This window comes from Melospiza georgiana, chromosome 4, assembly GCF_028018845.1.
Source record: "Melospiza georgiana isolate bMelGeo1 chromosome 4, bMelGeo1.pri, whole genome shotgun sequence".
Classification (NCBI taxonomy): domain Eukaryota; kingdom Metazoa; phylum Chordata; class Aves; order Passeriformes; family Passerellidae; genus Melospiza; species Melospiza georgiana.
The window spans coordinates 4,053,385-4,066,524 of NC_080433.1; the positions used below are offsets into that span (position 1 = coordinate 4,053,385).

General features: G+C 47.4%; 1 protein-coding gene across 6 annotated transcripts in view; it reads left to right on the forward strand.

The window, feature by feature from the left end:
• PFKFB3 (6-phosphofructo-2-kinase/fructose-2,6-biphosphatase 3) overlaps positions 1-12,438 on the forward strand; it is a 45,575-nt gene extending 33,137 nt beyond the window's left edge. For 3 of the 6 annotated variants that reach the window (XM_058022477.1, XM_058022481.1, XM_058022479.1), the window contains 11 exons: positions 309-433; positions 2,107-2,314; positions 3,414-3,560; positions 3,669-3,773; positions 4,767-4,896; positions 5,522-5,584; positions 5,744-5,808; positions 7,264-7,434; positions 8,446-8,468; positions 10,204-10,254; positions 12,014-12,438. In XM_058022477.1, coding sequence (XP_057878460.1) covers positions 309-433; positions 2,107-2,314; positions 3,414-3,560; positions 3,669-3,773; positions 4,767-4,896; positions 5,522-5,584; positions 5,744-5,808; positions 7,264-7,434; positions 8,446-8,468; positions 10,204-10,254; positions 12,014-12,020 — 1,095 coding nt within the window. In that variant the 3' untranslated portion in view covers positions 12,021-12,438. The remainder of the gene's footprint in view (positions 1-308; positions 434-2,106; positions 2,315-3,413; positions 3,561-3,668; positions 3,774-4,766; positions 4,897-5,521; positions 5,585-5,743; positions 5,809-7,263; positions 7,435-8,445; positions 8,469-10,203; positions 10,255-12,013) is intronic. The other 3 variants (XM_058022475.1, XM_058022476.1, XM_058022480.1) reach the window with 3 other exon arrangements.
• Positions 12,439-13,140: the final 702 nt, after the last annotated feature.

The following is a 13,140-nucleotide window of genomic DNA, read 5'->3' on the forward strand; positions in this document are numbered from 1 at the left end:
CCAACTTCTGGGAGAATGGGAGTGGATTGGTGGGTTTCTGTACTAATCATGCAATGGTTGATAGCAAATTCTCCCACCTGATGCTTGGTTTTGGGTCTAATTTGCTTCTTTTCTGCCCTGTGATGAGTGATGACTATAAAGAACTCATCACTTAGTTTCAGCTAATCACTGGATCTTGGCATGACTTCAAAATTCCAGATTAGCATTGTCTGGCTTGGAAAGCTTCCTAACCTCTCCCTGTGGCATGTTTGTTTTTTTTTTTTTTTTTTTTTTTTTTTTTTTTTTTTTTTTTTAAATTTCTGTTCCAGGAAGTGAAATTGTCCAGCCCAGATTACCGGGACTGTAATTCCACTGATGCCATGGAGGATTTCATGAAGAGGATCAATTGTTACCAAGCCAGCTACCAGCCCCTCGACCCTGATGACTATGACAGGTGAGAGACCTTGACTTTGAGCTGCCTTGAGCACCTGCCCTCTGCCAGGAGAGCAGCAGTGAAGGGTGGAGCTGTATTTCACTTTGTTTTCAAACATCTGACTCTGCTAGAATGATATATGGCCTGGCCTCAGCTTGAATTCAGGCCTTTCATAGGAAAATGCTGCTTTCCCCAGGCCCTGTGCCAGGGAAATGGGCACTGATGCCTTGCCAGGCTCTTCTGGGCTCAGATGAGCTGTTTTCAACCTTGTTCTGCAGGTCTAGATACAAAGGCTTTGGGAAAGCACTTGAGTTGGAGGGGTTGAGGTGCTTTTTTCATTGTCTCAGTGAAGGGAAGGGACAGCTTGGTTCAAAGCACAGGGTTGAGCGAGCCCTGTGGCTCCTGCCTGTGTGCCTTGGGAGAGCTTTGCTGTCCTGCCTGACTCTGCAGGCACCTCCCAGCCTCTCCAAGGTCACAAACACTCCTGTGTGCCCTGTGTGGATTGTCCCTGTCCTGGGGAGCAGCATGTTCCCTGTTAGTCCTGTTTAATCCTCTTTGCTGCTGCAAGGGGAGGGGTGGTGATTACACTGCTGCTATTCAGCTCTCCATGAATCCCCACTACCTGTTGGCTCCCTGCTGAAAATAGCCTGCAGGAAATCCTTTGAGCTGGGTGATTACATGGGCAGAGATAACTCACAGGGCCGCTGCTTTGGAGAATGACAGGAAAGCAGGAAAAGGGAAAAGTGCTCCCTGGAGAACTTGTAAACCAGAAGGAAGCAGCTACAAGAGAGTCATGCAGGTTGAAACCTTGCATGATGCCACATCTGGTGTCACAGCCCAGATGTTTTCAGCTGGTGTTAACTGAAGTGACATTTATAGAGGTTATGCCTGTGCCAGAAGACAACCTGAACTTCCAAAGCAGAATATTGAAAAGAATATATTTTTTCATGATGGCCACTCTTTTAATATCTATATTAATTGTTCCAGTATATTGTAATGTTTTGTTCTAATCAATGCAAATGATGTGGGATTGTGATTATGTTAAAAAATAACACTAAATAAACGGGAGGAATAAATTGACATTGTGAAATTACTTAATTTTTCTTATGCTCCCTGTCACAGAAGCAATATGGAGCTATTGGGCAAAAGAAATCAAGATCCCTAACCTGTGCATTTTATTCATTAAGATTTTCATCTCTGTTTAAAAATAAAATTGATTTTTTGCCCTTTCAAGAAAAATAACTTTATGGAAAAGAGGAAAGACAGAAGAATGAAAAGCAGAAAGTTCTTAATTTGCAGATTTGAGGGGTCTAAGTTGGAATCAGACCTTATCATTACAGAAAGGATGAGAAATTATTAAGAAATATTGGACTTATGTATTGAATGCATATATATCAACGTATATAATATATTTAAATATATAAAGATATATGTTAAATGTATATAATATATAAAATATACATTATATATTTATATTTAAATATATAAATATATTTATATATAAATATATAATGGATATATAAAAATATATAGATACTATAAAATATAATTTATGTATATAAAAAATAACCATATAATGTAGAATATATATTTGTATATATTTGCATATAGATATATAATTAATATAATATTATTATTTATATTATATGCATATATATATACACACACATACAATAGAGAGTCTCTGTCCCCAGGGAACTTTCTCTCATCAAAGTCATCGACGTGGGCCGGCGGTTCCTGGTGAACAGGGTGCAGGACCACATCCAGAGCAGGATTGTTTATTACCTGATGAACATCCACGTCCAGCCCCGCACCATCTACCTCTGCCGGCACGGGGAGAGCGAGTTCAACCTCAAGGGCAGGATTGGAGGCGACTCTGGCCTCTCCAACAGGGGCAAGAAGGTGAGGGAGATGGAAAATGTCCCCCCGTGGCTGCAGTAGGTGCTGTGCCTTGGGTTAAATGTGTGAGGAATGGTTACTCATAGTTTAGCAGGGTTTATTAAACCTTATTGAAAGTACAACAGAAGACTGAAGAGAGAAAAAAAAGGTTACGATGAAAACTTAACGATGGAGGTTTTCCCTTTAAATCCTTCAACCCCTTCCAAAGTTCTGTCCATCAACCCCTTCTTTGCTACTTTCCTATTTCAGAAACAGAAGTAGAACAAGAGAAAAGTGGCATTCCCACTGGTTTTGGCATTGTGGTGCAGTGAACCAGCTTGCACGGGTTGGATTTGTAGTATCAATACACTTAAACTTCAGCTGCCACAAGCAGGGCTGCAGGTTTAGCTGGGACACAAACACTTCTCTCCAGCTTTGAGTCACCAGAAGGTTTCCATGATTCCAGCATCCTGAGCAGTGTGGGTTTGAGGTTCATGTGCTGCAGAACCTGCTGCTTGGCTGGAATGCACTCTCCAGCTCCTCAGGCACAGACCCAGCTGTTCTGTCATGGACACTGCAGTTGTGGAAGATCTGTTTCTTTTGGCTCCTGGATGTACACATCCCATTTGTCCACTGTGAAAGCAGCCACTCTTGAGAACATCTGAGAATCTGGTGGATTCTCTTTGCAGCACCCCAGATATTTACTCCACCTTTGCTGTCCAGTGGTGGAGATCATTTCCTCAAATTCTGACTGGAGGTCAGGTGTCACCACAGTGACAAGCCAACCCTCCCAGATGTCCCTTGATAACCACATGAGGGGGTAAAACATAACTAAATCTATAAAACTTTTCTTAACCTATATACATGATATTTGTCTGTTAATTGTGAGAGTCAATCATTGCATTACTCCTCTCTAAAATGCATATTTGATGACAGCTGGGCTGCTGAGGATCCATCTGCAGCTCTTGGGGATCAATGAATGTATGGCTGCCCTTCCCCTCAGAGCATTAGGCTGATCTTTGTGCCTGTGGAAGGCAGCACTTACTGGGAATAGGGAACAAAGGAAGCTGTGGACCAGCAATCAACCTCTTTTTTTTTTTTTTTTTTTTTCTATGTCCCACAGTTTGCAGTGGCACTGAACAAATTTGTGGAAGAGCAGAACCTGAAAGACCTCAAAATTTGGACCAGTCAGCTAAAGAGGACAATCCAAACAGCAGAAGCTCTCCAGCTGCCCTATGAGCAGTGGAAGGCACTCAATGAGATTGATGCTGTGAGTATCTGTGCAGCCACAACAGCTGCGCAAAAGAGAAAGAGAGGTTTTGTCTGGAGGCTGTGCTGAGAGCATGTCCAGTAACCTCTTGCTTTCCTGTCCTGGCAGGGTGTGTGTGAAGAAATGACCTATGAAGAAATCAGGGAGCAGCACCCAGAGGAATTTGCTCTGCGTGACCAGGATAAATATTACTACCGTTATCCTTCTGGGGAGGTAGGTGTGCAGGGACAAAGTCTGCAGGGCTTGTACTTTAAATGTGGCCTTTTTTTCCTCATTCTGTCTTCTACTCTTGAGCAGAGGAGCAGTGGGTGCTCCAAGAAACTAAAATTAAAAGAGAGCAGGGCTCATGTTTACCTCTACCTTGAGCTCTTTCAAAATCTTGCTATATGAAGACCTCACTAAGAAATATGTCACTTAACAAACAGTCCCACTGACTTTATAGCAAATTAACATGGAAAGGTCTCTAGAGGTTTCTAGTCCAACCTCCCGTTGTTATATCCGCTGGCAGTTTTGTGCTGGCCTAATTTTCTTTCCTTTCATTTCCAAAAAAAGCAATTTTCACCTTGTTCTCAGTATCATTCCCTAAGGGTTGATGGTAATATCTCTGTTCCTGGCAGTCTGCTTTCAGGGTGTGACACAATGAGGTGGGAATGGACATCAGTTCTGGATGATACTTTAGGCTGTGAATTGAGCTGATTATCCCCAAACTGAAAGTCATGCCCATAGACATTGCAGAAAAATCTTTGGAGGCATCCTCATGACCCTGTATCTGCCAGAAGAATATGTGGGGATCTCAGACACCAACTCTGGGTGTTTGGGGCTCCTTCTGGCTGCCTGTTGTGGTTTTTATGAGGCCTTTCAAAACTCTGGGGTTTCTCAGGTTGCTCCAGACTTCTCAGAACTTTGAAATCCTGTAGCAAATCAGATGTCAAGATGATGGAGAGGCTCTACCTTCAAAGCCCTTGTTGCTTCCCTTAATTAATTCTCCAGGCCTGAGCTGTGATTCAGTGAGATGTGAATGCCTCCTTCTCTTGCAGAAGAATTAGAAGTTCCAGAGCAGCCTGGGGATGAGGATTTATTTGTCTTCAGCAGTTTGGTTTGCTCAGAGGCACGGAATCAGGAGGTGTACCAAGACAAGGACCGTTGTCTCTTTGGGATGCTCTCTGCATTGATTCCATGCCTCACCTCCCTCCCTTTCTTCCCCAGTCCTACCAGGACCTGGTGCAGCGCCTGGAGCCGGTGATCATGGAGCTGGAGAGGCAAGAGAACGTCCTTGTCATCTGCCACCAGGCTGTCATGCGCTGTCTCCTGGCCTATTTCCTGGACAAGAGTGCAGGTGAGCTCCCTGTCCCTGGGAGGATGAGGGATGATGGATACAGCTCTGGGTTGTTCACATCCTGCAGTGTGTGATGGTGTTCACAGGGGTCTTAGGACGAGGGAGGAGATGAGGATCTGACTCCATGTTTCAGAAGGCTTGATTTATTATTTTATATTATTATATATTAATGATACATTATTATATAATTTTATTAATTATATGTTAGTGTTATTTGTATTATTATATACGAATATATTATTTATATTATATATATTATATTAAAACTGCACTAAAAGAATGGAAGAAAGGATTTCATCAGAAGGCTAGCTAAGAATAGAAAAAGAAGGAATGATAACAAAGGCTTGTGTGTTGGACAGAGTCTGAGCCAGCTGACTGTGATTGGCCATTAATTAGAAACAACCACATGAGACCAATCACAGATGCACCTGTTACATTCCACAGCAGCAGATTACCATTGTTTACATTTTGTTTCTGAGGCCTCTCAGCTTCTCAGGAGGAAAAATACTTTCCTTAGGATTTTCCATAAAATGTGTCTGTGACAGCAGTGTGCATCTCTGTGGCGTGGGATGAAGGTGTCTGAGCCTCCTGCTCAGGTAACCCTCCTGCTTTGCTGTCTCTGCAGATGAAATGCCCTACCTGAAATGTCCCCTGCACACAGTGTTGAAGCTGACTCCGGTAGCCTATGGTGAGTGAGACCTTCCTAAACATGCCAGGGGGGGTGACTTGTCCCTCCTCCTGACTCCAGGCTGTCTGGGGGAAGAGCAGGGATCTGTGGTTGGGGCCCTTGGGAACATCCTGTGCCTTCTGGCCCTGCTGATCTGTCCCTTTGTGCTGCTTTGTGCAGGCTGCCGGGTGGAATCCATCTCCCTGAACATTGAAGCAGTCAACACCCACAGAGATCGGCCAGAGGTGAGTGCTGCTGTTCCCTGGAGCTGTCCTTTGGTGTCCCCCTCCTGTCCCCTGTGGTCACCTGGCAGTGGGAACTGCCCAGATCCTGCCTGGGGTGGTGGTGGGCATGGGGAGATTGCTCAGCTGGGTGCTTGGAAGTGCTGCTGGAAGACTGGGAGCATCAGATGTGTTCCTGCTCTGCAAAGTCGTGGCCAGCTGAGGGTTTTCCAAGGGAACAGGACTGTTGCATGTTCCTGCTTCCCAGTGTGTTTGCCCAGGGAAAACTCCTCCCTGGTCTCTGACTTCCACATGCATGGCCATCCACTGGCCCAAGCAGGGAGTGGAGCTGTGGATGGTGGAGAAGGTGACTTCTCCCAGGTGGCTGGCAGAGCCTGGGCTCAGTGCTTGCCCTCCATCTGCCTCTGAGGGTGTTTTCCTGGTATGCCCGTGGCTCTGTGTCCTTCTGCAGGGTGGGAGGTGGCAGTGCTGGGCTGGGGATGGTCCTGTGGAGAATTCCTGTAGGGTTGGGTCTGTCTGTCTGCCAAGTGCTCCACTGGAGCTCAGAGGGCAGAACTGGAGGATGCAAAACTCAATGTCAGGGCTGGGCAGCCACACAGAGTGGGCAGCACCCATGTCCCAAGATGCTGGGACTTTTCCAACTTGTGCTTAGTGGTGGAGCCCAAAGTGATGCTTTTGGCCCACATCTCCTTTCCTTTGCTTCCCCTGTCAGGTGGCAGCACCTGAGCTGCCTGTCCCTCCCCACAGCTGTGGGGGGAAGCCAGTCCTTCCCCCTGCACGGGGACACTGATGTCCTGCTCTGCCACCCTCTCTGGGGATGGCAGCAGGGCCTTGGCTAGGACAGGGTGAGACAAGTGCCAAGTGCTTGGGTGCCCCTGCTCAGCTTTGCCTCCATCCCCCTTGCTTGAGTTGGAGCTTGGCGTGGTGCTGACCCTCGCTGTCTGCTCTGCTCCCATGCCCCAGATCTTCCTGATCAGCCTGGGCTGGCTCATCTTCCCTCTGCTTGCTTTCACTCCTCTCTCTGGGTGGAGGGACCAGCTTCGAGGAGGAGACCAATGGGCACCTCTGTGTCCTGCAGAGTCATGGCTCGTTGGCTGCTGGGTGTGTTCAGCTACCTGTAGTTACTTTTTTTTGTCAGCTGAGACTCAGATAAGGAGAAAATCTGTCTCATATCTGAGTGCAGAGCCGTTTTTTTCCTCCCCTCCCCTTCTGTGCTCTTAAGCATTTGGCATCAGGGATTTTTTTTGTGCCCAGAGACTTTCAGTGCATCCTTTGCTGATGGACAGTGACTGTGGGGAAAAGCAGAGACCACTCTAAGATTTAAAACTAAGAAAACCAAACCAACTTGCTTCTTTTTTTTTTTTTTCCTTTATAACTGTCGCCTTCTTCCTTTTTCCCTTTTATTTTGCTTTATTTTTTTATATTTACTTTTATTTTCTTTGTCTCACTTTAATTTAGGAAGCAAAGAAGGGACCTAACCCGCTCATGAGACGTAATAGCGTTACCCCTCTAGCAAGCCCTGAGCCCACCAAAAAACCTCGCATCAACAGCTTGGAGGAGCATGTGGCTGTTTCTCCTGCCCTGCCAGGCTGTGTTCCTCAGGAAGTGCCCACGCAGATGCCGGGACAAGTTAGTTGAACTCTTTTTTTTTTTTTTTTTTTTCCTTATTTCCTTTTTTTTTTTCTTTTTTTTGTTGTTGTTCTCGTTGTTTTATTGTTTGTTGTCCTCCTGTCACTCCTGAAGCTGAGGAGCTGCTTGCACTTGTCGTGAGCTGTGCTGCTGTCTGAGATGCATCTTCCTCCCCATGGCTGCTGCCCCTCCCTGCCTTGGGTCGCTGTTGATCCTCTCTTGGGTTTTGAGAGCGCCATCAACTTCCACCAAGCTCTAGGCTGCTTCAATTTAGTGCCATCAGCCTCCTGAGGGGTCTCCTCCCTGGAGTGAGCAGGAACAAAGGGCTCGTGCCTTCCCTTCTGGGTGTGCTTGGCTCTCTTGTAGGCCTGGCCATAGCAGTAAATCAAATTCTCTTGTGCTTCTCTGAAGGAGGAGCTGCTGCCAAGACTCATCTTTGGCTGGAAGGGTCTCCTTCATGCTGGAGCTGTAGGCAAAATGGACCAAAATTGAGTAGAAGGCTCTTGGTGTGGTGAACCTGGGTGAAACCCTGCCATGGTGCTCATGTGTCCTCTCCTCTGTCACCCACCCATGAGGGCACATAGGAAGAGAGGCCTTGCTTGCTGCTCACTTTCCCAGGCACAAACCCCTCTCCTAAGCTCACTGAGGAGTCCTGTATGATCTACAGGAGCCTTTGCCATGCTGCCCTCCCCACCAGCTGCCTGTTGGATGTGGCTGTCTTGCCCAGCCCCTCTCCCTGCTGTCTGTGTTGGTGTGATGTCCCCTCCTTGCCCAGGTTAGGAATGGCTCTGTGCTCCACCACTGCTCTGCTTGGTTGCTGCTTTGCATGAGCCTCCCAGGACAGCTGGGTCTGTGTCAGCCCCCAGGGCTCTGCCTGGGCTGGTTGAGCATCACAAAAAAACCTTTTGCCAGCTCTGGCTGCCCAGTGCCCCTCGCTGCTGTCCACTGTCCTCTGCCCGGTGTGGCACAGAGTTACTGACACCTCTCTCTGTTCTCTCTGTCTCTCTGCAGCCTTTACTAGGGAAGGCATGCCTGTAAGTACCTTCTTGCCTCTTATTCCCCTTTCCAACCCTTTTATTCCATGTCTCTTGCCATCCTGCTGGGTTGTTCTGTTGTTGCAATATCCGCACGGGGTGTGGATTTCATGGAGTTAATGTTCTGCTGGTTTGGGGGGGATTTGTTTTAGGAAGGGTAAAGAGGAGAGTGTGGGTGCTGGTTTATATCCTAGCTGGATGGAATGTCCCAGTTTTGTTGTGAAATTAGGCAAATTATGATTTTTCACTCTGCTGGTGATGCTGTTGGGTTTTCCTGGAGCTGTCTCCTCTGTGATAGCATGTTGTACTGTAGGTGAGAGACCTGGGTGCTCTGCCCTTCCTGAGGGCTCTGGGTTGTGAGTGATAGCACCAGAGAGGTATCTGAGAAGCTTCTGACCTTCTCAGCAATGTGTTTTCTGGAGCTGGATGATCCTGGGGGGACCAGCCATCTGCAAACCTGGATTTTGGAAACAGCCATCCTAGGTCTTGTGGGCAGAGTGAATGGAATTTGTCCTTCTCTGGCTCTGTTAAGAAAGCAAAACACCACGAGCATTTCATGCATTAATGATGAATAATCAAGGCTCTGGCAGTTTGGCTTAGGGCTGTTATATCCCTGAGGAACAGGACAGCTCCTGGGTAAATTTGAAGCCTTTGGACTGAGTTAATGCTACATTGAGTTGAGAGCAGCAGTTGTGTGCTCAGAGGCCTTCTCAAAGACTGGGAAGACTTTGGGGCAGAGCTGATACTGGGTAGTGTACAGGGGGTCTTTTTGCAGTTTAAATCAGCCTGTGAGCATCCCTGGCTTGGGTTGTTTGGTGGGCTGAAGATGGAGGGATCTGCTCTACTGTGGCCAGGCCAGAGCTCAGCCCTGCTTGCCTGTAGGAGCTTTTGAATCTCATAATTCTTCCCCTTTTAGAGTAAACATTTTTGAGAAAAGGGAAGTTGGGACTGTTGCACTTGGCTTTGCTGGTGGCTGGGTTAGGTGAGATCACTGAGTGCAGAAGTTGAGTTGCTCAGCATGGCCTGCATGCCTGTGATCCTCCCCTTGCTGCTCATGGCCAGGAAAGCCCCTGATGAGACCTGCTCCTCTTGGGTTGCTCTGGAAGCATTTTAGGTTTTGTCCATCCTTCCCTCCACCCTTTTCACATGTTTATTGGAACAAAAGGCACTGCATGCCTTGGTGCTGGCTGGGAGGCTGGGAACACCCTCAGGTGTTGAATTTGGAGATGGATGTGTCAGATTTTGGTGGAGCAGGCAGTGATGGTTTTACCCACACCAGGTGTAGGCTAGCAGCAGCAAGTTTAAATCTCCAGCTGCTGGGAGCCTGTGTCCTTCTCCTAGTGTGGGCTTTGTGTCACCCATGGGGACATGCCAACCCCAAGGCTTGGTGACACTCACACTGCTGCTAGCTCTGGGAGGCTGCTGTCCTGCACACTGCTTTGTCCCTCACTGTCACCACCTGTAAGGGGCTGGGGAGGTGGAAAGTGCCTCTGTCACAGCTTGAATCACGAGCCTGGGTTGGTATGGGAGCTTCACTGCATCAGCCCTCACTGCTGGGGTCTTAATCCCCATCCAGGAGGACCAGGGGACACCTAGGGTGGCTGGTAGATGTGGGACTACCTGGCGTGATGGTTTCTTTTCTTTTTGCTTGCTTTGTGATGCAAAGTGCACTTTTGAACAGTCACCTGATTCCCCCCTTCCCTTCTTCTTCCCTTCACTTTTCATGCTTAAAAAGAAGACCCGTTTGTCACTTTCTCAAAGTTTTCTCTTTGCTAATATTTCCAAGGTAAATGGCTGTGGTGCATGTGGCTTTTCCTCACCCTCCTCCTGTCTCCTTAGGCAACAGAGAGAACAGCTCAGCCTGCTCTGCCTTGTAGCCTGGCTGGGATTGCTGGTGCTTGTAGGAGCAGCTTAGGTAGTAAAAGCATTAAAAAAACTCAACAAACCAACCAACCAACAAAAAAACTTGCCAAAAACCAAACTAAACAAAGAAAACAAAAAAAGAATTCTTCCTAGCTGTTTCCTAGTCCTTTTTTCCCCTCCCTTGTTTCCATGTAGTTCTGTGAGTTGGGCAATGTCCTTGTGGACCCCTGGGCTTTTCCTGGAGCAGATCTCTCCTGAGGGCTGCTCCTGCTTGTGTGTAGCTGGCTGTCTCTGGTTTTGTGGTCCTCACCACGTGCTGGTGGGTACCTGTTGTCATCATCCTGTACCAGGGCTGTTTCTGGAGCGTGTCTCAGGCCCATGAGACCTCATGGAGTGTCACCAGGGCAGTTGTGCTCTTTCTCTGCCTTTGATGGGTGGTCCTTGGCATGGCCAGCGGGAGCTGCCTGTTCTTGGCGTTGCCAAGGATGGACAAACAATGGCCTTGCCCTTGGCAGGCAGGGGGGACACTGCCCACCCTCAAGGGGAGCAAGAGAGAGATGTTTAACTTGGCTTAAATGAAGACCATGGTCCTCTGTCACCTTGCCTTGACCAAAGAGCAGCTTCAGAAGGACAGACAGGGTGGGGTGAGAGGGTGTGGATATTCTCAGTTCGGTCGAAGAAAGAACAGAGAATTTCTCCCAGGCTGAGAAAAGAATTAAAACAATGGAGAAAAGAATTAAAACAATTATGATTTCTCCTTCTTTAATCATTGTTTATAGATATGGTTCTCCAGAGTGTGCTATTCATAGTCACCAATAGTGTGAGGGGGTTTTACTTTGAGACCAAGTCTCACCTTAGCGAGTCACATAGAATCACAGAATAATGAGGTTGGAAGAGACCTCTAAAATCGAGTCCAACCCCATGCCCTCACACCTCAACTAGACTGCAGCACCAAGTGCCATGTCCAGTCCCACTACCTTCATTGAATTACCTTCTGATCCACCTTCTGAAGACTGGAGTCTTTCATTCTGTCCCTGACTCAACATCATCAGGGGGCTTCAGCTCAGTTTTTAGGGATATCTAAATTCTAAACCTGTAATTAAAGCCAGGCAGTACTTGAGGAGGGGCTTGTGATGGTGTTCACAGGGGTCCAAGGGAAGAGATGAGGATCTGACTCCATGTTTCAGAAGGCTGATTTATTATTTTATGATTTATATTATATTAAAACTGTACTAAAAGAATAGAAGAGAGGATTTCATCAGAAGGCTGGCTAAGAATGGAAAAAGAAAGAATGATAACAAAAGCTTGTGGCTTGGGCAGAGAGTCCAAGCCAGCTGACTGTGATTGGCCATTAATTAGAAACAACCAACATGGACCAATCCCAGATGCACCTGTTGCATTCCACAGCAGCAGATAATCATTGTTTACATTTTGTTCCTGAGGCTTCTCAGCTTCTCAGGAGAAAAAGTCCTAAGGGAAGGATTTTTCAGAAAAGATGTCTGTGACAAGGAGCTGAGCAGTGGGTCAGTCAGTGCCTCTCTCCTCGGCTGGGCAGTGTCCTCCCCTCTGTGGTGGGTGCTTTGTGGTGACCCGTGTGTGGCTTTGTTCCCATGTTAATGTGTTCTAGAAGGTGCTGCTGGGCTGGAGCCTGACCCCAACCCCTCCTTCCCCTCTCATTGCAGAACATGAACACCTCCCAGAAGCCGTCGTGACTCCGTGGGCACCGCTGTGAGGCCGCCGGCGCCGCCAGCTTCCCATCCCATCGCCATTCCCGAAGCTTGCTTCCAACCCAGGCGGGGCTGGCTCTGCTCCCCCTGCCCCAAACCCTGCTCTGCTCAGCGGGGAGGGATGCAGGAGAGCCCAGGAGGAGCCCAGCTCCATCCCAGGGTCACCACCAGCTCTTCAGGCTGCAGCGTTTGCTCTCCTCTCCGGCATCCTGTTAGGTCGTAGCAAGCTGTAAAGTGCTTCTGTAGTGCACAGGAGTTTCATTTTCTTCTCTTTTCAGTGGTTTTTGATCTTCTGTATAGATGATTGGTACCCATCTGTCTCTGGGTGGGGTGTGTATATATGTGGATGGTGCGGGGTTAGTAGAGAAATAGGGGAAAGGGGGGTGGGTAAAGGGGTTTTGCGGTTTTTTTTGTTGTTTTTTTTTTATTATTATTATTAATGTTGTTAATTACTTTTGAATAAGCCCCTAACATGCTGTGCTGCAGTCCCTCACCCACACTACAGCTGGTCACACATGCCAGCCTGGCTCATGCAGATCTGTGAGCACCAGGACAGCAGCTGTGTGAACTCCTTCACTGCAAGAACTGCTGGGTTTAATAAAAAAAAACAACCCATTCTTTCACTTTTTTTTTTAAATCAATATACCTTAAAGGGGTTTGCAGTTTTATCTGCTGCTAAAAGTAGTTGAAAGATGCCTGCAGTGCATGAGGAACCATGCCAATAGGGGCTTGGGTGATGCTTTCATCTTGGGGAGCACCCAGGGATGGTCTGAGTTCAGGCATGGGTTGAATTTTGGGGAGGCTGGGCACTGTTTGATGTGCTGTGCTGGTACTTCACCTCCCCTTCTTTTTTAGCTTGAAGTGTAGGTATTGGGAAGGATTTCAATCCCTAGGCTTAGATGCATTTTGTAGCCACACAGGTCTCATGGAGGTGGCCAGAGGTCTGGCTGGGCTGCAGGAGTCCCTGTCTGACTGCAAAGAGCCACAAGAAGGGACAGTTTTGTCTGTATTTTTTTAATTTTATATATACATGCACACACGTCTGTGTGTGTATGTGTATACTTAGAAACTGCTTGGTTTTT